This window comes from Hippoglossus hippoglossus, chromosome 19 (genome assembly GCF_009819705.1).
Source record: "Hippoglossus hippoglossus isolate fHipHip1 chromosome 19, fHipHip1.pri, whole genome shotgun sequence".
NCBI lineage: Eukaryota > Metazoa > Chordata > Actinopteri > Pleuronectiformes > Pleuronectidae > Hippoglossus > Hippoglossus hippoglossus.
Genome location: NC_047169.1, coordinates 7197574 through 7224602, shown reverse-complemented (window position 1 = coordinate 7224602; position 27029 = coordinate 7197574). Strand labels below are relative to the sequence as shown.

At 42.2% G+C, this 27029-nt stretch overlaps 3 protein-coding genes across 3 annotated transcripts; 2 read left to right on the top strand and 1 right to left on the bottom strand.

Annotated features, from left to right (window-relative positions):
- The first annotated feature begins 339 nt into the window (after positions 1-339).
- LOC117753434 (phenylethanolamine N-methyltransferase) lies at positions 340-2507 on the top strand. Its single transcript, XM_034571515.1, has 3 exons — positions 340-914; positions 1392-1602; positions 1688-2507. Exons 1-3 carry the CDS (start codon positions 743-745, stop codon positions 2124-2126), a joined length of 822 nt encoding a protein of 273 aa, XP_034427406.1. The 5' UTR covers positions 340-742; the 3' UTR covers positions 2127-2507.
- Positions 2508-3142: 635 nt separating this feature from the next.
- Positions 3143-14284, bottom strand: LOC117753435 (protein phosphatase 1 regulatory subunit 1B-like). The gene is made up of 5 exons (XM_034571516.1): positions 13928-14284; positions 6735-6818; positions 5891-5966; positions 4635-4763; positions 3143-4539 (listed from the first exon to the last, which is right to left on the bottom strand). The coding sequence occupies exons 1-5, from the start codon at positions 14054-14056 to the stop codon at positions 4406-4408; spliced, it is 552 nt and encodes a 183-aa protein (XP_034427407.1). The 5' UTR covers positions 14057-14284; the 3' UTR covers positions 3143-4405.
- A 3378-nt stretch (positions 14285-17662) lies between these two features.
- On the top strand, positions 17663-21785 carry LOC117753432 (neurogenic differentiation factor 2-like). The gene is made up of 2 exons (XM_034571510.1): positions 17663-18575; positions 20358-21785. Exon 2 carries the CDS (start codon positions 20371-20373, stop codon positions 21514-21516), a length of 1146 nt encoding a protein of 381 aa, XP_034427401.1. The 5' UTR covers positions 17663-18575; positions 20358-20370; the 3' UTR covers positions 21517-21785.
- The last annotated feature ends 5244 nt before the right edge of the window (positions 21786-27029 follow it).

Here is a 27029-nt window from a genome sequence, read left to right as displayed (position 1 = left end):
TCTGCTTTATTTCCACCTGCATTACTGTTTTAATTTTATATTGTGCATTTTTTACTTTACTTTATTTAATTTGGTTCCTTTTATCTTATTTTAACTATATTTTAAGCTTTATTTTATGTTTGGAAATATTCTATTTTCTTAAAATATAAGTTTCCTCCAAATGCATGTATGCAGACAGAAACAGATCACATCAATGCATTAACATGCACAAATTAAAGATAAAAATGTCGGTCATATAGTTGTTTTTCTCTATTTTGTTTACAATCATTTCCTAAAATGGGGACTCACCAAAGTAAAACAGCAGACAGAGACTGACGCATGCTTTTTGTCTTGGAGATAGACCTGTTTGTGTCTTTAAAACATGGTTCCCTGAGGCAGAAGTGGTCAATGGTTGGAGCGTAAAAGGCCCGTCGGAGTGATGGTGGAGATACGGAGGATCTCTGAGGGGTTGAGTGGAAGACCTGAAAGCCTTGTGAGGAGTCCATTATAAGGTGGAGTGTTGGAGGAAGCCCCCTGATCTGATGGTATCAGTGCCCGGGGGAGAGTGAACAGAACAAATGCTATCAGGCAGCAACACAGGCCGAAAAACATGATCTCTATCTCTGCCCAGGAAACTCAGAGTAGCCCAAAGCACACACGTAATGAGAGATGAACCCATACAGATATATAAGGTGGCTGAGGGGGCCAGTCATACACCTGAAGACTGACCACCAAGCTGGAGACTGTGAACAGCACAGTGAGGATGGAAGAAAAGGGACAAGAGAGCGGCGTAATGGCCATGGCCGCCTGTTACCAGGGGTTTGATCCTGCAGCGTATCTGCAGTATAACTACACTCCACCGAGGGCGGATTTCGGGAGGACGGACAGCATCGTGCCGTGGAAACTGGCCTGTCTCCACCGAGCTTTCACTGAAGGTAAAGAGATGGACCAAAGAAACTTACTCGTACATTTACTTATGTTGTTTTAAAATAGTTGCTTTGAAAATATGTGTGAATTTAATGTCACACCAATACTAGGAATTTAATGGGAGGTATTCTTACTCGTCTTTGGAGCCAAAAACGTTGTTTCTTCACAGTTGTTTTCTTGTTTGCTATTTTTCTGAAATGTTGGATTTGAGAAAAATGCACGATGAGGCCTAACTGGTGTGTATCCAGATATTTCTGGATATAAAATATTTGTGTCTTGTCAAAATTCTTCTTCTTTCCAATTAACCTTTCTTAATACTACATAACAAAAAAAAGAAATACAGTTATCAAAATGACAGACAGGAACCAGAAAAAAAACCACATCTATTTCTTTTCTTTTTGTCAAAATATTTTAGAAGAACTTGACGTTTTGGTATCAAACTCTTTGTTTCTCAGAATTTCCTTTTCTCCTGCACCTCTCCCCAGGTGATGTGAGTGGTGAGCTGCTGGTGGACATAGGTTCCGGTCCGACCCTGTACCAGGTGCTGAGCGGCTGTGAGGTTTTCAAAAAGGTGCTGCTCACAGACTTTCTGGAGGTCAACAGGCAGGAGCTGAGGCGCTGGCTCCAGGACGAGGGCGGCTGCAACCTGGACTGGACGCCTTACCTCCAGCACGTGTGCAAGCTGGAAGGACGACGGTACAACCTGATCCCTGCTGAGAATTCTTCAGGTTCTTTAAAGTGTTTCCAGATCTCACATTTCACTCTTCATTGTTTCTATCAGGCCCTCAGCATGGACGGAGAAAGCTGCCAAGCTACGTCAGGTCATCATGGACGTCCTCCCAGTTGATGTGCACCGCCCTCAGCCTATGGCCCCTGGCGCCCTTCCTTCAGCAGGGGCCGACTGTCTGGTCTCCTGCTTCTGCCTGGAGAGTGTCAGCCCCGACCTGGCCGCTTTCACCAAGGCTTTGGGCCACATTGGGAGGCTCCTGCGGCCCGGTGGCCACCTCCTGCTCATCGGGGCCCTCGGAGAGAGTTACTATTTCGGGGGCCCTGGAGTAAAGATCCCTGTGGTCCCACTGAATGAGGAACAGGTCTGTGCTAGTTTGAAGGAGAGCGGCTTCACCCTGATCCGGCTGGAGGTTTACACACTGCCTCAGGACATGAGGGTCGGGGTGGATGATGTGACTGGGGTGTTTTTTGTAAAGGCAAGAAAAGACTAAAAGGATGAAGTGGGAGAGCAGGCAAAGGAAAGAGTAATACATGTTAAAGTAGCCATGCAGATATTAATGAATAAAATAAAAATAAGAATACAGCATCAAGAAAGTCATGCTCCAGTTTTGTCCTCATTGTTATATCATAGTTTATAATTTAGCATCTTAACACAGCAGTTCACACACAGTATATTTTAACATGCTGAATATTTATTTGTGCTTCAGAGGTTGATAAGTGTCCTGTTGTGTTTTGTAATATGTGACAATGTGAATAAAGACGAAATGTTAACGCAATGCTTTTGTCATCATGTTTTCTTTCTGCACATTGTGTTGATAGAATTCTTTGCAATATTAAAATAGATGGAGTAGCAACCCTATGAAGGACAACATGTGTAGTGGGAGAGCATGGAAATAGAAAAATAATATTAAAAGTTAAAGTTAAAAAGTAAATGATGTCTATTCTGATGACGTTCACTATTAAAAAAAACATCTTTTGTCGTAATTATTCTCTCAATCTCAAAGTGTGTTTCATAGAAACTTATTTTCTGTATTGAAAGAGACTTTTTCATTGCAAAAAATATATAATTGTGGTTTTAAAATCATTCACTTGATTGCAGTTTTATGGATTAATCTCAATATTTACTTTTTTATTTCCTCAGTTGAGGAGATTATGTTTTGTTTGCATTTTTTGGTTTGTTAGCAGGAATACGCAAAAACTAAACAACATATTTCCATTACATTTTGTGGAGGGGTGGGACATGACCTAAAGAAGACGCCATTAAATGTTGTTGACAATCAGAGTTGAGACATGTTTAGGGGACTGTGTGCAATTTGGTGCAGAGAAAAACAATAATGTAGATCTAGTGAATTTGAATGTGGTCTCATGAGGGGAGTTGTACACGCACAGAGCCATTAACTATGTAATTACAAGTATTGAACACTGGGTGTCAGTATTTGGTCATCTTGAGTTGCTCTGAAAATATCTCTTGACCCCAAACTGGATCCATATTATTGTTCAGAACACATTTCTGTTGATATGTTTTATTTTTCTCAACAAGGCAAAACAGTTTGTTCTTGGTTTATTTTTGCTTGACTTGGTTGATCTTTAAGAAAATGAATTATGTCGTGATTGAATTCCTCAGACATACAATGACACAAACTCCCGCAGCCCATTAAAACTGTTTTATTAGCAACCAACACAAAACATTGTTTATATACAGGGTCGTGAATGAACCTTTTAATCCTCCTCATGAACATATTGTGTTTGACAATATGAGTCTTCTTCCTGCCCACAGTACCAACTCCCAGAGATTCATGATATGAAACCAGAATAACTGTGCTGCATTATCGTGATTAGTTGGATTAGGCTGATGTGATCTAATCTGCTGTGGCTGTGACTGCACCGAAATCGTCTGTAATCCATCCGGCTTTGATTTTCCTTGACCTTGCGTGTAAACGTCTGGGAGAGAATGAAACCGAAAGATGATGATAATTAGAAGCAGCAGTGATTGCATTTTGATTGGCTTTTAATTTTTTTTGACGCTGTAACATATTGTGTATATAATTTAATAGAGTATATCATATACTATGCAAACCCCGGGACGTTATTCACACTTTCTGTATGAGACACCATGAAACAACGACCTCAATGTCACTGCTTCTGTGCTGCAACGACACTAAACTTTCATTATACACAATCAGAACTGAGAAACTATTTATCTCCACAGTTCATACGTGTTAAGTGTATGTATTAATTGTCCCCGTGCATGAAATTGGGGTCCCGTCCCGAGCCATTTGCATCGCCTGCTATTTCTGATTGTTCATGAGGTGTGAGTTTTAGTACCAGTGTGGTGAAATGGCCTGTACAGTGTGTACACTTGGCACCGAAAAGGTAATTCTCAATCTCATTCTTCACACATGAATAGTTTAGTGGAAAACTCGCCCAAGACAAATCCTGTCGAATCCTGCAAAAAACACAACACCTCATTGTTCTCGGCAGTTCTCCTTCTGTCTTGTGCCGTGTCCTTGGATGATTGGTTTCCTTTCGCTGACCGAGACGTGACTTCCCAAAGTCCCGTGTTCAACTTTTCCTCATTAAAATTCTGACCTTCCCCTTTACCCGTCTGTTCGCTCTCTCCTTTCCACATTCAACTCTGTCTCGCATGCATGCCCACACTCCTACGTCCACATTACACACACTCATACTTACACCCATGCACACACAAGCATGGCCCACACATGTGCTGTGGAAGTCGGTTCCTCGCCAACATAAGAGCAGCGTACTTCTGTCATTCCCCTTTTCCTTCCTCTCTTTCTTTGGCCTCCCCTTCATCTCCTCGGCGATGGCTGGGATCAGAACTCGCCGTTGAAATGTCCGACGGAGCGCATTGATCCCTGAGTGGTTTGCTTTCTTCTCTTGGATCTGACAAGAAAGAGATTTCACAAGTGTGAGCAGTTTCTATAAGCGGTGCCAAGTGCCAGTGTAAGATGAAGAAGACCACGCTGTCCTGTACCCACCGGTAGCTGAGTCTGTCTGATGGCTCGTTTTCTCTCGTCCCTCCTCTTCCTCACCTGAAGAGGAATCCTCTTTGTCCACAGAGGTCATGTCCAGGGAGGCCATGTGAGCCTGGGCCATCCTCTGGACAGCTGGAAACACAAATCAATGTATAGAACAAAGAGTTGAGGATCAGTTTACCTCTTTAACGGACACGACTGGACGAATAGGTGCATGGAGGAGATTATTTATGTTTTATCACCTCCGAACAAGGAGATTACGTTTTCAATGCTGTCTGTCTGTCTGCAGGATTAGTCCAAAAACTACTCAACAGATTTCCATGAAATTTTGGAGCAGATCCGGATAAACAGGTAGATCCTGGATTGTTTTTTCACTTTCTTTAATAAGGCGAGTTGAGACCTCAGCATCGCGGAGGTCTGCGATCTCCAAGCACCCTCCTAGTTTTTTATTTTGTTGCTCTTTCAACCTGCAACAGCTAATTACAGTGAATTCAGTACTTTCTGTGGCCACCTGATGTTTCTACGTCCAATATTGACTCTGTTTTTAGTCTTTATCTGTCTCTCCAGCTGTTAAATGCAAAAACACACTAACTGTATTTTTCTACTGTGTATTCAGCTGCATTTTAAACTGATATGGTCGTATGTTTATGTATTTTAAGTATTCAGATGATAATATGTTGTTGATGATATTTGGTATTTTCATTCATGAAATATAGATCATCGGTATGTTGCACTGATACTGTAACATGCTACAGATCACCCATACAATATTTTAATAAAATATTATGAGATAAATATGAGTCATGTTTGCAAATGTCAAATACACAATTTGATACAAACAATAATATTGAAAAATACCATCATGAATTTAGTAAAAGAGCAGATATTTGAGTGTATCTGAATGTATGTGTGTGTGTTTGTATGTGTGTGACCGTGTTGCAGCTGTGTGCCCATCCTATAATCCAGGATGATCCCGGACAGACCCACAGCTGCCTCTGCCCCTAATCTTACCCAACACACACACACACACACACACACACACACACACACACACACACACACACACACACACACACACACACACACACACACACACACACACACACACACACACACACACCTCTCCCTGTGTTTTTTGGAGATGCTTGTAGTCCAAACAGACACAGACCACATGGCTGTTGATGAGTTAAGCCTCCAAGACTCTTTCATTTGTGTCAGTTGTTATGTAAAATGACAGAGGAAGGGGAAACAGCATTTACCTTTGAGTGACGGCGGCTGGTAGGTGTTCGCGTGAACCAGTTTGGCTTTCAAGGCTCCGTTTTCCCCCAGAACCCACTGTGGAGGTCAAACATGCTTTAAAGATGATGGATATACAGTGTGTACAGAATCTGTTTTGGTGTTATGTCCCAATGCATGTTGTGCCCTCAGATAAATAATGAAATATAATAAATTGCTCTTATTGTCTTCTCTTAATTTGCTGGCATCAAAGTCGAAAGGCACCAAATATGACACAATCCTTCAAGATGAAGATAATGGTTGGTACGGTTTTCCTTCCTTATTTTTTAATTTAATCTCCTCTATCATCTTTGGCATTTCCTCAGTGGGGTTATTTATTATTGTAGTTATTATTGTTTTCATTGTTTTTATTGCTCTTATTCTGTAAAGTACATTGTGTTACATTTGTGCTACAACTTTATTTATAAAGAACCTCTTCAAACAGCCTCTAGACTTTCAGAGGAACACCAGATAGTCACGAATTATCAGCCTGAGATGCAGCATTAGTTCTGAAGAGACTTTACTTTTGCTGTGCGCCCACTGGCTCTCATCCCACCTGATACAAATCTGCTCCCACAGTGAATTTGCACCATTTGCCTGATTTCGTTTCTTCGGCCCCCACAGGACAAACCTGAGAGCGCTGCAACCACTTTGTGAACATATAGAGCTTGATAGAAAATGAGGGATTTGTAATGACACCCAACATAAAAGGCTCACATCTCAATCAAAACACATGTTTTTGCATTGTGTTCTGATGCATTGGGACCTCTGTCATTGAAATAAATGGCATCTCATCCCCAAATGGTGCACGGTCACCATCTGGTCTACCTGGTGTGGGCTGCAGTCTTCATCTGGTGAAGGGGGATCTGTCAATCTGAAGAGTGTAGCTGGTGTCGGCCTCCGCCTTCGAATCTTAGCAGAGAGAGAGAGAGAAAGAGGGAGAGAGAGAGATTTGTATGTGCACAAATATCCCTCCAGCGATCAACACAATTCTTCCCCGTGTGCTTACTGACATGTTTTTCCCCATGACAACTACGCATGACATTACATGACAACGTTTACAAGATTGTTGTGCAGATTGTACCTGAATGACCCAGCAGGATTACATCGTGTCATAGATGGCGACTGGATTTACTCACTGTTTCCCTGCATGTTCACATCACATGACTGTAATCATTGAGCTTTTTTTATTATTTTTCTGCTGCTGTCCACTGTGTTATTTCACCACGAGACGTGATTCTGCTTCGACTTAAAACCTTCTAACGTCACACTGCGGATTTATAATTCTCAGGGAATTGGTGGTGGCTGTGTCAATGTTTGAATGTTGGTTTTCTGTTATTTAGCTTTTATGATCTTCAAAATAAAGTCATGAAGGGAGACGTCTTTGCTGTTTGTTTACGACCGTTGTATTATTGCTGCAGTAAAATGGAAATAGAGCAGGCTTTATATAAACTGTGTTAAACCATCTCCAGTTGTTATTGCAGCTATGAAATACAACCAGTGCTGCGCCTCTCTGTTGCTGTTGAACAGAACTTGAGGTCTCCACTCGGGTCACAGACTGTGGGCTCAAAAAACTCTACATCTGAAATCCGGCAGATTCATCATCTTCCTTTATTTTTATGTGTGGAGCGTGAGTGAGTCACAGAAATCAATGGTTACACAACTGATGAAATGCAACTTCGATATCTCAAATCGGTTTCAGTCGGCTGTTATAAAACTGTTGCACGTTGACAATGATGAGGAATATCAAATGAGATATTCAAGTTTATCCAGTTATTTACTCTGAATACATTTTAATAATTCCACCTCCACTGACTTTGAAGCCACTTTACAGCATTTTGATTATAGTAAAAGCATTTCTGTTGTGGAAGGTATACAAACACTTATTCAAGTACTATTCAGAGGGAAATATTGTTTTTTATTTACTGAAACACGTTTGGTTTGGAGCTGGTTAGCAATTAATTTTCAAATTAGGCATTTAATTAAACAAACCATATTATTCGAACAACCTCTAAAACCCAAACTATGCGTCCTGATGTTTCTTTTATTGCCTTAAAATGTTTAAATTTGTTATTGCACTGCATGCATTTTCAGTTTTTATGTAAAGCACTCTGTAAACCTTTTTTTTTTAAAGTGCCATGTAAATATAGTGCACTGTTATTATTATCATCGCTGAACATCATTTAATAAAATGTTAGACATTAAACTGCCTCCCAGCATCTAAAGTGTGTAAAATTAGCTCCACTTTAATGATAATTTAAGTAGGCAACTCCTCATATGTTAGAGCAGCAATAATATTATAACACTGGCAGGGGTCATTCTGTTGCATCTAAGTACTTTTACTCTTAATACTGACTAAAGTTTGTTCACAACACTCATGTACTTTGGGAACATAATGCAGTCATAGCGTATTTTACTTGATTAGATCATGATTAGAAAAACTCCACCACAACAATAAAGAGATTATTCATATTGAAGTAAATACAACCATAGAACACATTATTCAGACTAACAATAAATAAAGGTGTACTGGCACATGTGATATATTCCCTCACATCAGCTCTATTTTTACAACATGTTATGTTTATAAGATTGTTGCGAGATGCGAGCTGCTGCCGAGCCAATGGCAGATGAGAGCGTGGGCAGGAAACGTGTGGGCAGCTCTCACGTTGGAGTAACTCTCACCTCCCTCTGTGTGCTGGGACTCATACATATTCATCATTCACTCAACAAAATTACATATGCTGCCATTGTGTGTGTGTGTGTGTGTGTGTGTGTGTGTGTGTGTGTGTGTGTGTGTGTGTGTGTGTGTGTGTGTGTGTGTGTGTGTGTGTGTGGTTGGTCAAATTTGAATATGGATTAAATAGGAAAACCAGGGAATCCACATTTTAAATGCTGTAATCCAACAAACATGTGTGCAATTTCACACAAGCAGATGGACACACACACACACACACAGACCTCATGTGAACTACACCACAGGTTGAGCACCTGTCTGAAAGCCTGTCCAGGCCCAGTGACCTTTTATAAGTGTTGCAGCCAGAAGGTGAAGCACCTGCAGGAAACACAGGATTTCCGTCAGGACCTTGTTGTGCATGTTTGAAATCATAATTAAATATCAGTAGCAGCTCAGTGTGGCTGTATTTAAAGACCTATCTGAGCTTGTTGTGGATCAAACTCCATTTCCTTGTGTTAGTTTAGAAGAATTTGGATCAATGACTCTTCTTCTTTAATAACTGGAGGATTTACCGGTATCACATGGCCTAGACAAGTTTACATGAACATTATGTAGCCTAGGTTTTGTAGGAATTAGCTTCTACCACTTTTGGTTTGTTTTTTATTTTTTATTTATCATTGCAGTTCTGTCAGTGTGTCTGTTTTGTTTTAAATCATTTTCAAACATGGACTGAAACAGCCCATCCTGATTTGTTCTACAAATTTATCTGCCCAACAACGTACAAAGATTGGATGAGACTTTAATGAAAAACATTGTGATGGCCATTTTACAAAACTATTGCCTCGCACTTGAGCACATGTTTACAAGTAGATGGATCACATTTTCATGAGTTTTGGAAGGACAGCTCTTCTCTATTCAAACTGCTATCTCTCTACGAAAACGTGCTAACATGGCCAGAAAGGTCAAATCATATTTGGTGCAACAGATCGCAGAAAAACACGCCAGTGAGAGTGAGGACAGCTGGACCGACCGCTCTATGCCAACTGTGTGTGTCTCATGTGTTTGTACATTTTACTGCTCTGATTTTACGCTGTTTTTATTCCCTGTTTGAGAACGATCCAGCGAAATTAGAAACTCCAACCATGCTGCAGTAGCTCTGCCACAGAAACTATGAGGATGAGGGGGGGAGTGGGAGCAGCACAGGGCCTCAGTGTAATGTTCACACCATGAATCAGTAAACCCCCTACTCAGTTTTGGTATGTGGGACGAACTTCATCGTAACCTAACATTCAACTTCAGTGCATTAATCTGGATGTTCATAAGGCAAAATGGTATCACCGGATGCGTGCAGTGTCCTAAAGAGGCCTTTATACAGAAATAACCCATCCACTTAATAATCACAACCACTCAGTGAAAGCATAAGTCCTTTGTTCATACAATGCTTTCAATCAGTTCTGTGAATAATCCTGTGCAGAGCTGGATTTGACCGCAGCACATTCAACAGGAGACAAATCAAACCCACCGCTGCCATTTCTGACCTTTTGTTTCCCAGCGAAGAATTCTTAAAAATAGTTTAGCGCCTGATTTGAACATTTCATTCAAACAGATTATTTGACTGGAAACACAATATTGTTGGAGTAGTGACGTGGGCGAGTCACACACACACACACACACACACACACACACACACACACACACACACACACACACACACACACACACACACACACACACACACACACACACACACTGTACACATGTGCACTCGATAGGGGAAGTTTCCTATTCCAGGTCGACTCCAAGGAATGTATTTAAAGATGGACGACACGTTCTCCACTTCCTCCCACTGTCCAGAAATGAAGACAATCATCGCTGATGCTAATGCTGCCATCTTGTGCATTTGGAGCCAGAGTCTGCGCGGTAAGGATCACGGTAGCGAAGTCCCGTCTATACAACCACTTAACCAATCGTGAGTCAGTCTCAGCTGTCAATCATGATGTTTCACCAAGTTTCTACAACATCAAATAACTAATTAAAACCAAACGTATCAGAAACATGAACACTTGAACATACATACATGCATCAGGGTGATAAGAACTACCTACAATGACAGAAAACATCTTTGAGACGAATTTACCTAACATCTGCTTTGACTTTTTAGTTTGGTACAATCCGCTGACATGGAGGAGGCAGGGTTTATGATATGACCATCAGGACACTTTGGCTCACCTGGTCTTCCAGTTTCTAATATTCATTATTACCCTGTTAGGAATAATCTCAACAGGAGCAGGAGGAAGAACGTTGGGTTGTTGGAATAAGTCTCTGCTGGAGTTTAGCTCTTGGCTGTGCTGCAGTTGGAATTTGTTCTTGGCGTTAGCTCTTTGCCCTTGATTCTGGGCCTCAGTCATCAACAGCTAATCTCTTCGGTTTTAATCAGTCATCTCCTCTCCTCCTCCTTTCCTTTCCGACTTGCCTTCTGTCAGTTATTCTGTTTTCCTTTTTCACTGTTGTCCTCCTCAACACTCGTTCACTCATTCCCCTCAACTCTTTCTGCTTATCTCTCCTCATGCCTGTTTTTCCATGCTACTGCCATTTCAATGCTAATATTATGGCTGTTTTGGAAATGTTTTGCACAATCACTTAGCTTGCTCTACATCTCTCACACGACACCTCCCCCAACTGTGATGCCAAAGTGTCTCGAGCGCCCCGCTGGGGACTGGCTGCAGTGTAGGTCATGAACCCCACCTCCTCCGTGTCAGTGGATGGGACATGGCCCTGAGTAAAAAGTCAAAGTTCACCTGATTTCTCCCAAATTTTCTCAAGATGGTTTCTGTCATTTTAGGGTTTTCTTATCACACGGATGTATGCTCAAGTGTTCATGTTTGTGATTAGTTTGGTATTTGATGTTCTAAAAATGGGGTGAAGAGGCATCACTGACAGCTGGCTCTTGTCAAACAGCCACTTCTCAGACTCTTGAGGAGTCATGAGTCGTGTTGAGTCAACGACTGATCAACCAAACGCTCAGAATCTAAACAGTAGATCAACCAAACACTCAGAATCTAAACAGTACCGTTGCAGACTACATGAGACGTGATAAGTGATGAGCAAAATATGTGAAAATGAAATCCTCTGTGTGGTTTGGATAAAAGTGAACAACAAACGCGCCGGATCAGCTGCTGCCACAGACAACTAGAACATCCAGGAAGGCGCCGGGTTTGCAGCATTCAAGTACGTGTCAAGTACAGTTGAGTCTCATCCCACATGACACAACCATTTTTATATTCACCTACAAAGGCAGCTACAGCACTGCACTGCTGGAGAATACGAAACAAGAGGGATTCTCGTGCAGGAGGCCGACAATATGGATTATAAAACCAATTTTGCAGCTGGATGAGTGTTTATCCCCTCGGCTGGAATTCTTGCATCTTAAACATTGTAGAATTTCTTATTTCCTGTACATTGCAACACCAGATTCAGGGTCACTCGCCTAAGACGCAAGATAACATTTGAACCGCCTAACCTTTTGTGTGAATTACCAGGAAATGCTGCTACTTTCATTTAGATCCATGATGGAAGATTTGAAGTAATCTTAGGTCCTGAGTTGATAAACTGCATCTTGAGGGTTGACCATACTTTCCGTGTCCAATGAGAGTTGCGTACTCATTCTGGTCACATGTACTGTATGTGCCCAAGGTTCTACCATATTAGTTCGGGGCCTTCGGCTCTCTGTTCACTTCCAATCTGTGTGAGTGAGGGGGGGAAATTAAACATTCGCTTCCTGTGGCGAGGCCAATCCTGTGGCTCTGAATTTGCGTATGTGTGACCAGGCGTAGGGGTGCGTACCCTATGACCACATTTACATCACAGGGACAATAGGGGATTCCAGTGGACTGGTGGAAGCAGAAACTATGAAATCGCCCTTATAGTGAAAACTGCCAAAGAGAGTTCAAGGAATTGATATTCAAGAGGGAAGCGGTCTTAATAATAGAAGAATACTTTCAGTAATGAGAAGGTCTAGTTATCCAAACCTGTCCTACTATAAGAATCAGAGTTATTTAACCTCAAACTGTGTTTCTGAATGAGCGTGTTTACATTTTCATGAAATCAGACCTGTGTGGCTGTTTGGAAAAGCAAATGAAGGAATGAATCTGCACTAGAAGGAGCAAAAGGAAAGTAGTCCAAAGCTCAAGAGACTCCAAGCTGGGCTGGAAACAACAGATGTGTGAGAAACATTTCAGTGCTTAGACATTGATTTGTTCATTTATTTTCCATTCTGAAACAAACACATGCTCTAAATCTTCCAAATCCTCTACCAGGGAGTAATAAAGACGTCTGGTCGCCGATGAGATTTCCCTCTAGGGAGCGTCCCACCATTTGGTTATGTACGTCTACTGTCTTAAAAGCAGGAGAAACTACGTACACTTACATTTTATTTGCTGAGGGAGACTGTATCTCAAACCTATCTCAGTGTTACCTTGACGACCTTTATGGACCGTTATCATTGCCAGACTTTAATAGCTTTAAGTTTAATAGCTGCTCTGCCTCCATATTGCACAGGCCAATATTTTTCCTGATCACACAGCAATATTTCACCAATCAGGGTCACTGTCCGTGCACGTTAGCATCTTCACCTGCTTTCACTCTGGGATGATTCAGCAGAAGCTACAAAGAACTGACTCCATGCTCTATTTATTTCACACAATGCACTCACCCCCTCTTTCTAATAATGTGACAAGTGGATGTTTTGGTTCACAGATTTATTACTCAGGGACACTATCTCATTTTTTAAATGACAAACAGAGCTTTATCTCCCACTTCCTCCTCTTCCACTCTACTTTCGCAGGAAAAGAGATGCCTCATCACTTTCGAGAGCTCCAAACAACTGAGGCTGTGCAGCTCAGCTTAATCCCAGCTGCCCACACACTCTGCGAGGATAATACGCAACATCCAAAATACGGAGTTCTGCAAAAGTCGTGCTAGACTGGTTATGTAACCGTCTGTCAACTTCAGGGGAAAGGGGACAACAGTCACATCTGTTTATTTAAAAAGACAAGATTAAATTTGCAGGCAGGCATTTGATTCATATTCCAACCTGCACTTTGACCCACAATGCCAGATAACAGTGACTCTCTGCATGAACTTTCCCACATGTAAGTTTAGATATCAATTCTTAGTCTGCACGTTAAAGAAAACTTATCTTCACACAGTTTGGGAAATTTGACCCAGGTTTGACCTCATTCGTCCACACATGCCCGCGCTCCACCATCACCACTACAACCATCACAGCCACTATCACCCTCATCCACGCCAGGCCTTACGCACCACACTATCCCTGCGCTCTCACCATCTCCACCTGCCGCGGGTCCAGCTGGGTGGGCACGGCGGAAGGCACGGAGAACTGGATCTTCCTCCTCGCGTCCTTGTCCACGTCCCGCTCCATCACCTCGGTGTCCGCGGGCAGCAGCGGGTCCATGACGGCGTCCAGCGCTGACGCCTCCGGAGCCCGAGTGCACAGATGTCCGAGGAGGTCCGAGCGCACTCAGATCCGATTAAACTGCCCGCGTCTTAATCTCTAATACCACTGACTGAATATTATATTATTATATTATTAATGATAATGTAATAATAATTCAGCTGTAGGGTACCAGCAGCATCCTCCTGCCACATGCAGCAGATCTCTGTGGACTCTTCAGCTGCGTTTGTCAGCCTCTCTCTCTCTCTCTCTCTCTCTCTCTCTCTCTCTCTCTCTCTCTCTCTCTCTCTCTCTCTCTCTCTCTCTCTCTCTCACAATCGTGTCTCCATGACTTCAGAGGACATTACTTAGACTGATTTCCTGGAGACATAGTAACTTGCCCAACCCTAACCCTGTAGCCTTAACCTAAACCTGACCTAAACCTAAACTTGACTTTAATCTAAACCCTAAACATAACCTTACTCCTAATCCTCACCTTACAATTAAATGTTTTAGTTATGTCCCAATAATATGACTGTGTAAACAGTTTTAGGTCCCCACAACAAGAGTAATACCTAAATCACACACACATATACCCACCCACCCACACGCACACAGGAACACACACACTCCGCCCATGTCTCTGGCTTCCAATTCAAAAGTGGCCCAGAAAGCAATTTCCCTTGAGCTGGGCTGAAAATAAGACGTTTCTAAAAGTGTCGATTGAGATGCCTTCAGTGTCACATGAGTTCAAAACCTATTTCTTTTTGAGTCTGCATGAGATAATTCATAATGAAAGTGCATTGTAAAGAAATACGACTTGCACGAGGGTCTGTTAAGTAAAAAGTAAAAATATTAAAAGATACTTTAGATGATGAGTATCACAGGTTTGAGACTTGATTGAAGTCTTATAAAAGCAACGGCCCCTTTATTAATTCATCTAAATATAAAAAAAAGCAGGATCATCATTGCTACTTTTGGCTGTTTCTGATCTTCCTGGAACAAGTGAGCTGAATTGGGAGATTGCATTTAAGCGAGTTGAGAACATCACAGACCGATGTTCCTTTCTGTCTGCGCAGGACCAGATCCACTTTCATCACTGAATCATTTGAAATCGCATTTATCCTTTAAACAGTGTTGGGTTTGTCTTTTTTAGTGTTTCTCTGTGGAGTCAAACATGAAATTATTCTGTCTCCACATGGATTCATAGGTTATCTGATACACAGAAGTGCTGTAGATACATAAGAGGTAGTGGATTGGGAGATTCATTGCCATGGAAACAGTTTCTCCTCTCAGAGTTTAGTGTTTGCAGTGGAGTAGTGTGTGCATGGTGTGTAGTGCTGGTGTCTGTGTGTATGACTGAGGGAGCTTACACATGCACATTTATACATATGATGTTTAAACAAAAGTGATAGAGCGATAAAGGGAAAGATTAAATCAATGCTAATTTAACTTCTTGCACATTTAATTAGCGTATGTATTGATAACTGATTGCTTTTAATTTGATGTATAAACGATATGTTATAGGCTGGGGGGAGGCCCTCAGCCAACCACGTTCTCTTAGACCCCCACATGAATATACAATGTGAACATCTGTAGCTGTAGCTTAGGAGTTTCTCACTTTCTCATCAGACAAACTGTTTGTTTTCCTAATGACCGGAGAAGAAGCAGCAGCACCCCCCCCCCCCCCCCCCCCGTGACCTGGGGGCTCCCACGTTTGGCTCCCAGCCCCCAGTGAGCCTCTCCTCTTCACCCTGCACTGGTGTGAACTTGAGAAAGACTCTGGTTCTCTGTCAGCTCCGGGGAGAGTTAACTCAGACCTGCAGAGAGAGTTCTTCGGATGAAAAGCAAAAGCACCACCTTGGACATTTCAACCCAGGCCATCTGTGGCTCGGCTCGCTCTCAGGACGACTGCTGACCTCGAAGAAACGGACATATGGTCGATAACATTTGCGTCACTGTGCGTCAAGGTGTAATGTAGGACTTTAAATGTTTAAAACAGAGGAGATATATTTGAATGGAAGCGAGAGGAGGTAAACACACAACATCCTGCGCCGCAATCAATCACTCAGATGTAATTTGAATGCACCGAGCTGCAGAGAAATAATCTTTAGGATTATTGTGTTATAACCAGAAAAGATATATAACATACCCATTAGTGTTAGTATCAATAATGTGCCACACTGTCACTGTCCATAAAACCACAAGGAGGCGCCAACTGACATACAACATTCTCTCATGGTTGATAAATATAGACGGATGATAAATGTCTGGCAACTAAATAAACTGCATGTGCAAAGGTTCATGATGAAATTATACAGAGGACGATCAAATCTGAATGTACTGGGGGATAATGCACCAGGAACCTGATTCAAAGCATTTTAAATAACCTAACACATCCAAACCTGAGTGAAAATATGAACCCTTCAGGCTACTTAGACAAATCAGAAAATGAAGCGGCAGGAATCAAACCATTAAACATGCTGGAATAAAGACCAGTTACATTTGATATAGGCCGAACTGTTCTAATAACAATATCACAATGTTTTTAAAGGTCTTCAGGGTGTCCCTCTTTGCAAGATTAAGACATTTTCCCATCATTGTCACACTCTCATCACCAGAAATTCAGAACACAGCTTGGTTAATACAGAGTAAAGGAAGTGATGCATAACTTGTTTCTCTCGCATGCACCTGTTTCTGGAAACCACTAGATGTCCCCCACACTTTAGAAACAACATGAACAGAGAACTGCAGCTCCAGTTCTCAAACTCAACCATAAAACTGATACTGAGTTATGTGTATGAATAATTATGAAATGAAGTTTAAGTTTCAACATTGTTTTTAACCTCTAGACTCCTCTTGACCTTTGACCTTGACCATTAAAAGCCGACTCGACTAAAACAATAATAGAAACCAGATTTCTCTAGAATTTAATTGGCATAAATTTTGGCATTCACGGTTGTAAAAAAACATCATGTCTTTACAATAAGAGATTCACATTGAGGAGTGGAAGCAACATGGTTTGTAGCATAAAAAGAAAATAAATCAAAAATCATTATTTTATAAAGAAACAGAGCTTCCTTTCTTTATTTGTCAAATGTCAATTTGCTCTGTTTATATTATAACAATGAGGAATGAGAGGAATTCATAGTATGCAATGGTTAACGTTTATTTTTGCATCTTTACATGATACAATGGACACATGGAATTATACGTGACCTTAGGAGATAAAGGTCATTACTACTTAGAACCTAAACTGAAATGTGTGTGATTTGAAAATTTCAAAGTAGAGGATTTTGAGAGGCAGCCATGACCAGAGATACTGTCCTTCACTTGTGATTCAAGCATTTAAACTGAACACAAACTGTGCACGGACAGTGGTAAATAAACCAGTGGTGATAATAATACTTCTCCCTCTTCACCTCTTTCTCCATCACTCCTCTTCCTCCTCTCTCTCTCTCTCTCTCTCTTCCTCTCTTGTGTGGCCCCATCTTCTGGCCCCTCTCTGCAATCTGTGCCTCTGCCACCTTTGGCACCAGCCCGCCCACAGGCACCTGTGCCAAGCCTGGCAGCCCAAACCAAGACGCTCTGCTTAGCTCAGTTCAAATGACTCGTTTAGGCAATTGCACCCTGACTCTGATCTTTATTGCAGGTCCCTTATTCATCCAGGGCCTTTGTGTGGACCCTGTAGTGTTATCTGTCTATTTCTTGTTGGTGGTATAACCAGATTCTTTCCCCCTTATGATATTTCTATACAGGGATTTGTAGTTGTTCCCTTTAGCCTATTTATCAGGAGGACGTTTAATCAGTTTTCCCACAGGGGTTATGTGGATGATTTAGGTTCAGGAATCTGTTTTTTCTCATCCGACAATATCAGTAAAAAATAATCCTATAACGATCCAATTGGATGATTCTCATTCGCTGTAGCCTACATTTTGAATCATGTCACAGTAAAATATATTATTATGGGAAAAAACATTTTAATATAGGATTACTATAATTATTTCTCATAAGGGTATTGTTTTTCCTAAACCTTCTATATGAGATTAACCTCGTTTTTTTCACCTAAAGATGCAGGCTAACAGAAGCCGGTTTGATTTTTTGTGTGCCATTCACTCCTTATTCCATTTTCTCTTTCAGCTCGGTGACAGATGGCGAGTCCCTCTCCCCCAGGGGGAAGCCAGTCTCTGTGAATGCGGCCGCATGTCAATCACCGGCTCTCATGTGATGGCTCTTGCCAATGACGTGCCAGCCATATGGGCCTGGCATCAGAGCTGGTATGTAACCCACCCAGTCCTGCCTCTGAGGTGCCACATGCACGGCTCCCGCTCCGCGCGTTTGGGCTGGAGATCAGCAGCATCAGCAGCATCAGCAGCATCAGACAGAGGAGGAGAAGAGAGAGAGAGAGAGAGAGAGAGAGAGAGAGAGAGAGGTGTGAGAGCTGAGCATCCGTGCAGGGCGTGTGGATGTGATGCCCACCCGGAGAGACATGGTGTAAACAAACCGAGCCTTCGCCCCGTCACTGAGCTCCACCACGGAGGTAGGACACATTTCCAATCGATCGATTCTGTGCATGATCAGATATGTGTCGCTTCTGTCTTTGTGTTTCGTTCACGGACAGAGATCATTAAAACCCGCTCTTTGGAATTAGGGAGCATTTCTCTTCGCTCGTCGTTTTCTCGCATGCGACGTGATCAGATTAGGGTTTTTTTGTTTTTTTAAATCTCCTCTTCAGGCTCTTCATCGCAGGTCTTATCGAAGATATCGACCCCCCCAATATTTCGTTCCAGTAAATCAATAAATCCACATTGATCAAATTCAGAGGAATTCTACTCCGGTCGTTTTGACATGTGTCATTTCCACTGTTCTATCTTTTCAAAGAGCATTAGAGAGAGTATTTTTGTTTTGTTATAATTGTTTTGTTTTTTTTACTGTGTGTGTGTTTGTGTGCGCGTGTGTGTGTTCCGTGCGCACGACGTGCTTCAGAGCACCGTGGGGGTATAATTCTCCGTGGAGACACGCGGGGTAATTGACAAGGTATTGGTTGGCATTAATTACATTGTGGTTACAAGATTAGAAAAAAAATGCGACTCCACACGCACAGCTGAGCTCAGGATGCTGGAAAGTACATGGAGGAATCATAGCATTTAAAATCTGCTTTAATAAATAACTAGTAGTCTGAATTACTGGTCAGTGTGATGCCATAAACATAGAGGGAAATACACGTTTATACCGACAAATTATAATATTAAAATACCTTGTTAACACCTGGGCCTGGGAACCTTTCAATGGAGGTTTGATTTACCAATAAATGCATTTTTAAATAAGGAAAAAAAGACGTCAGTGAGACATATAAGAGTTAAACAGACTGGATTTCAGCTAAGAACAGTGTTGGATAACGTCTGTGGCCCTTTGGTGTCCAAAATTGGCTTCATAATCTTGCAGGGACTCTTCTCCTTAAGCCAAATTTCAATATCGTTATTGTAATTTAAATGTTTCCCACTGAATTGTGTGTTATTTTTACATTACAGAGATATTCTCAAGGGGGCTGGGAGGATGGGTGTCGTATGGGTAAAGTCCTTTTTAAATCGGATTTGGACAAAAACCTGTTAATTGAGACATAAAAGTCAAATGTTGGGGATCCAGTGGTCCAGCGGGGCAGCCGTGGCTGTGCTGGAATTCCTCCAGGTTGGTGTAATTTATAGGACGGAGGAGGGACCGCACCCTTAATGCGTCCCTGGGGGACCATGAAGCATGAAGGCCAGCTCCGCTCCCTGTGCCGGACTGCTGGAGGGGGACAGACCGAGGCACGTGTGGAGGCCGAGGACTGGCCCTGACACTGTTGCTATATAAATAATTGCGTTTAATCATAGAATTCAAAAAAAGACCAATATCCAGTCTTTTGGGTAATCTTTATAACAACAAGCACAAGTATTGTTAGAATTAAAAAGGTGAGAAAATGATCCAAATCATACACAAACCTTTAGATAAGGCCCAGTTAGTTCAGGTTAACCAATAATCAACCAGATTTATGACGGATTAAACAAGAAAACTTTGATTTCAATTTTCTAAATGTGCGATTGATAAGTTCAGCCTGAGATCGAAAGGGGAAATAAATTCCGTAAAGGCCCTCAGTTATAATCTCATAACACATATATTTACAAACATAAATTAACTGCTTAGGGAACAATATAGGACATTTTCTCCAGGGAAAAATATGCATCCTCCGGCCTCGTGGATCTCCCTGAGCCGGGCTCTCTCTGTGCGTAAAGAGCAGCAGGACGCACAACAGTCCGGCTGAAGCTTTGCTTGTCTCTTGCAGGTCTCTCGCCACTATGTTGAGCCGTCTGTTCAGCGAGGTGCTGCCGGACGTCCAGAGGCTCGCGGCCGACTGGGCGGACGACAACGAGAGCGAGGACGGCAAGGACAAGGACGACGTGCACGAGCCCGGTCAACTCGGGGACGACGATCTGGACGAGCCGCTGGAAGGCATCAGCCGAGCTGAGTCTGAGATGGCCGACGACGACGACGACGACGACGAGGAGGACGAGGCCGAGGAAGAGGAGTGCGGAGACGAGAACAGCGGAGATAAGCCCAAGAAGCGCGGCCCAAAGAAGCGCAAGATGACCCCGGCGCGCGCGGAGCGCTCCAAGGTGCGTCGACATAAGGCGAACGCGCGGGAGCGCACGCGCATGCACGACTTGAATTCTGCATTGGACAATCTGCGCAAAGTGGTTCCGTGCTACTCCAAAACCCAAAAACTCTCCAAGATCGAGACTCTGAGGCTGGCCAAAAATTACATCTTAGCTCTGGGGGAGATTTTACGCAACGGGAAGCGCCCAGATGTGGTGGCCTACGTGCAGATGTTGTGCAAAGGCCTGTCACAGCCCACCACCAACCTGGTGGCAGGCTGCCTGCAGCTCAACACCAGGAACTTCCTGACTGAACCGTGTTCAGACACAGCCCGCTTCCACGTGCCCACCTCTCCCTTCTCCGTCCACCCCTACTCCTACCGCTGCTCCCGCCTCTCCAGCCCGCACTACCAGCCCGGATCCGGCGGTGCGCTCAACTTGCGGGGCCATTCCTACGGATCTGGATACGAGGGCGTGTACCCACCGGGGGGCACGTCTCCTGACTACAACAGCCCGGACTATGAGGGCCAGCACAGCCCGCCTGTGTGCCTGAACGGCGGACTGTCCGGGAGGCAGCAGGAGTCCTCTGACACGGACAGGAACTATCACTACTCTATGCATTACTCCGGACTGACCACGTCTCGACCACCAGGCCACAGTCTACCTTTCGGGCCCTCGGGAGCCCGCAGTAGTGGTGGTGGTGGTGGTGGTGGTGGAGGAGGTGGTGGAGGTGGAGGTGGTGGAGGAGGTGGTCCGCACTCGGAAAACATTCCCCCCTTCCACGACGTGCACTTGCACCACGACAGGGCTCCTCCATACGAGGACCTCAATGCGTTTTTCCACAACTGAGCCCCAGTCAGGCTCATCGACCTTCCAGTGACAATCCCATAATGTGTAAAACGATGTTTGGAAACAAGAGGACGAGAGAAGGAAGTGGCACAGAACCCCTCTGATTTACCTTCTGTATTCTACTGATGTCATCCCTATACTGTTGTACATCCTCTCAAAGTGTGTCCGGTATTATCATGTATGCAGAACGACTGCAGTTGACCTAAACGATGTACAGGCCCACGAGAAAAAAAAAGAAACAGAAATAAAAAAAATGTTTTATAATTGTCTGAAGTGATGAACGAATCTTCTTGTGAACAGTGAGACTGAGGCCTTGAGGTTAGGCTCTGTTTGTTTCAACTCAAATATCTTAAATGATTTAAAACTGCAACACACACACAAACACACAAGAAAAATAAATACACAAGTAGATAAATAAATACTCGTAAAGGACATAAAAAAAATACGCCAGTGAGTTTTTAAAGTTAAACTGAAATCAAATATGTTGTCTATAGGTATGTTAAATATATTTAGAGTTACTTCATCCTATTTATCATTATTGTTATTATTTGTTTAAATTAGCTCTTGAAATTAGATATTAAAATCGGTTTAGGTGGTGAAAGTTGCAGCCTGTGTTGTGATTGCTTTAATGGGATTTATGTCATTTGCTTTATTCCGATAAAGCACTTTTTTGATTTATCAAAAAAAAATCACAATGTCTAATTAAATTAAACATGAACCCCTGAGTTTAATCTTTATATATCTTTATAAATTAATACTTTATAAACACAAGTTATCTATAGAAACAAAATGGATGATGAGAGACACACACAGTTTGGTTTAGGGTTTGAATTTAGTGTCTTGGCCTGTTGCATATAGCTGAAGAACAATCCAGGCTGATATATAAAATCTAACATGGTGCAGGCCTATATATGACTAATGTGATTAATAACCACATGATATCAAAAGAGACAACATGTCTGTATTCTGAGAAAATAAACACTGGATATTGGACAGTTAACATAGAAGAAATTAAACAAACCTGTTAAAGCAATTGGTGGAACTGAGAACAGAATATGCATAAACCTTTAAAAAAGATGTTTGGAAAAAATGTGATTGTAATTGGTTCTTTATTTTTGGTCTAAATTCTCAGTTTTTCTTGAATCTCTCAGTCTAGCCTAGAAATTAAGGCAGCTCTGAACGATTCTGCTAAAAATGTGCAAATGCATGCATCCGTAGAAATGATTAAATCAGTGAAATTGAAATGCTGATCTGTAAAACTGTTGCATATGCACATGCAGCAACAGGCTGGAATAAACGGACACAGCCTAGACAAACCTACAAACTATGGACATGTTAAGCTTTATGAAAACCCACAGCTAATCACGAGTGAGCTCCTATTATAAATAATATACATATTTTATATATATTATATCAGTAAAATGGTGCTGCAGCAGAAACTGACCTGCACATCAGACGGTTTCAAGCTCAAATTAGCTCTTTGGAACCAAAAAAGCGACACAACCACGATGACAACATGTGTTATTTCACTCTGAGCTTCCAGATACACTCAACAGTGGTTGATGGTGAGTTAGAGAGTGCAGAGCAAAAGGCCTCGGTCACCCAGAGCACGAGACAGAACAAGTACCAGCACGTATATTCCACAAACAAAGATCATTTTAAGACGAGCTCTGGTCAATTTGTTTTCCAGCTCGCTGAAGGTGGAGCTGAGCCTGGTCACAGCAGGTGAGTGTGTATTTGTCCGGATGGTTAAATGATAAAATTACAATTATAAAATGATATAGTACTAATTCACAAAAATGCATTACACAATATATTAAAACAAATATACTGATACACTCTCAAAGACCTGATTATTCCCTGAACCTGCTCATGGGGCCGTTCTGAAAATATTAAACACAGACGGTTGCAAAATTGCCAAATTCTTTCCGTCATTTTGAACAATTCTAAAAATATACAATGAATATAAAGATCATTTGAGTTTATGTAGGCTGGATCACATCTCTGCTGATTTATCAAATCAATGGCCGAGTCCAGCTCCGTCTTTGGACCACTGCCCTGGGTCCCATATGTTGGTGCAGACATCCAGGGGAAATCAGCACCGGGGCACTGCAGGGTGGACGCTGTCCCATCCGACACTGACCCGGACGAAGACACAACACCACGAGATGTAAGCAGGTTCCACATTGAAAGGAGGTTTCACAAAAATAAACAATTTATTATATAAAAAAAAAAGGTTTGAGCATGTTTATATATTTGTTTTATATTTTGGCCAAAAAAAAAGACCCATCTGACTCATCACATCAGTGGAAGAGCTGGGCAGGTGCGAAATCAGGTGAATCAATGGCCCGTTGGTTTGAAATGAAAAAGCCCAGGGATGGTATTATGGACACACACACACACACACACACACACACACACACACACACACACACACACACACACACACACACACACACACACACACACACACACACACACATTTAAAAACCCTCACACACACATACACACACGATAAATCTGAAAAGCTGTAATTTTGGTAATCATCAAGGACAAACAAACAGAAAGCGGCGTTTTTATATATTTTCTGATCTTTCTCCTTGTTTTTCCTCAAATAGCAGGTTTATTTTTCTGCAACATGAACAGGATATTCTTCATCATTTCATACTGACGAGTCATATTGCTCATTATTTATTTTTCCTAATAATATCTCAGTTTATAAGTTGGCAAATGCACAGGGAAATTAAATTTTTTCCTCAACAAAAAATATAAATCTGAAAATAGTAATTAACAAATAACAATTAAGAGATCACTAAGGAGCTACTGATACTGTAAATACCCAACTTTTATTTATTTAAGGAAACTGAACCTGATCATTTTGGGTTTCCAGGCTACAGGTGTATTAAACAATATGAAAACACTTTGTTTAAGGAAAATTAAAGTCTTGAAATTAGTCAATTTTTGCTTTGTAACAGAGAGAGACAAATCCCTAAACACTTGTATGAGTGGTCAAACGCCTAAAGCTGAGGGCAGTAAATATATAATTGTGTTTTTTGTAGGACAAAATAAATAAAAACTATAATAATGAGTAATGGTCTGTGTTCAGCAGGTCTCTGGGTCATGATTAGTCCACATGTCCCCGGTGAAGGTCAAGGTGAGAGACACGTTTCTGATTTGATTTGCTGCTCTAACCTCTTTTTTTAATCATTTATTATTTAATGTTATTATTAATAATATTTGAGTGGGGCGGGCTGCACGGCGGCTGGCAGAGGGGCTGACGGCGCAGCGCGGTGCCAAGTCGCTAAATGTCTGCGCGGCACCAGTAAAGCCAGGGACCGGGATAAAGCCACCGGCCACCACCGCCACCAGCGACCCGGTGCCAGCTGCGCCACGTGGCAGCCAGGCGGCCCCTGCCAAAGTGGCCCTTGTGGGAGGGACCCAGTATTTCTTTCCTAATTCACTCAGCATCTGTTCATTATTCTCCGCCGGTAAAGGAGGCTGAGGGTCCACACACACACACACACACACACTCACACACACACACACACACATACCAAACACGCGCGCACACGGTTCCGGACAGAAAGACATTGTCGGTCATGCACTTTTCGAGGAAACGATTTTACAGGAGTTTAAATCCTGCAGCAGCTTTTTGAACAGTGTGTGACTTGAATCCACTTTAATACACCTGTGGTTCCATGTTGTCAACAATTCATTATGATTATTATTATCATTATAATAATTATTAGTAGTAGTATTAGTAGTAGTATTACACGAACACATTAAATCAATCATATAAGATTCAATTAATTGATTAACTGAATAGATTTTGGGGGTAAACTATTTTTTTAATTTATCTACTAATTATGATTAATTCCATATATTGATGGATTTTACTCAGCAGTCATATCCTCCAGCTGAATTGATCATTATTGTGCTGCTTGTTCTAAATATCTCTGACAAGTGGGTTTATCTGACGTCACTAATATCCATAAAAGTCAATTATCTGGAATTTCAATTCATGCGTAATTGTTCAAATTAACGGTTAAATACCATGCAATTACTGTAATGAAATAATCCGCCACATCAGCTCAGTTTAACTGCTTATAAAAATATAAAAGATCAACTTATCCGCTAAAAATCGCAGCGACACCGAAGCAGGCCCAAGCCTATACTGTACATAAATCTCCATCTGGAGAGTTTTACCCCCATTCATCAGATTAGGTAAACATTTATTGGATTAATTATTTTGGGGTTAATCTGGGGGAAAAAATCTTTCATTTGGATTAATCAGTGTCATAATTAGAATGTGGTTTGTTGTCCAGGAGAGGACAGGGACAGAAATCAACCGATCCCAACACAACAATTCAAATATTTAAAAGTGTGTGTGTGTGTGTGTGTGTGTGTGTGTGTGTGTGTGTGTGTGTGTGTGTGTGTGTGTGTGTGTGTGTGTGTGTGTGTGTGTGTGTGTGTGTGTGTGTGTGTGTGTGTCCGCGTGATATATGTGCAACATGTTTTATTTGTCACTTACTCCCCTCTTTCCCACACACCCGGTTCAGGAGAGGGCACAAAAACAAAAAGCACCCATTTAGACGAGCTTGTCTGGCTGCTCATGGAGCTGGAGCTGGGAGTCACCTCCACCACAGCGGGCACATGCATCACGCTCACCCACCTTGCACCCTCCCACCATCCCCACCCTGCCAGCCTGCGAGCACCACGCCCAGCTCTGTGAAAAGAGATGAAGCTGGCATAGGGCGAAATTCCATTGCATCTGTTGAACAATGATGGTGCTGTGTGCCTCTGTGCATGTGTGCATGTGTGCAAGTGTGTGTAAGTGTGTGTGGGTGTCCCTGACCGGCTGTGAAGGTATTATTATGTTTTCTTTTGTCAGAAAAGATGCACACACACACACACACACACACACACACACACACACACACAAACACACACACACCCATCGAGAATAAAAGCACACATGAGCCCATGAGTAAAGATTTGTCATATTTGAAGTGTGTGTTTGCCCCACATGTGTGTGTGTGCATGTGTGCAAGTTTGGGCGTGTGAGTGCATTTGTGCATGTGAGTGTGTGTTCCTGCTTGTGTCTAACTGTCTTTGTGTTACATATAGTGGATGCAGAAAGTGCGAAAGTATCAGACCTTTTTATGTTTTCTTTCGTCAAAGAAGATGCATGCACACACACACGCACGCACGCACGCACGCACGCACGCACGCACGCACGCACGCACGCACGCACGCACGCACGCACGCACGCACTCACACACACACACACACACACACACACACACACACACACACACACACACACACACACACACTCAGAGAGTTGCTGTCGAGTATGAAAGCACACAGAGCCCATGAGTGAGGATTTGTCATGTTTGATGTGTGTGTTTGCCCCAAGTGTGTGTGTGCAGTGTACAGTCTGTGTTGTGCGTAGTAGGGTATAGAGGTTGTTGTCACTCTGCACAGATGGTGGGAGTGTTTTTTTATTTATT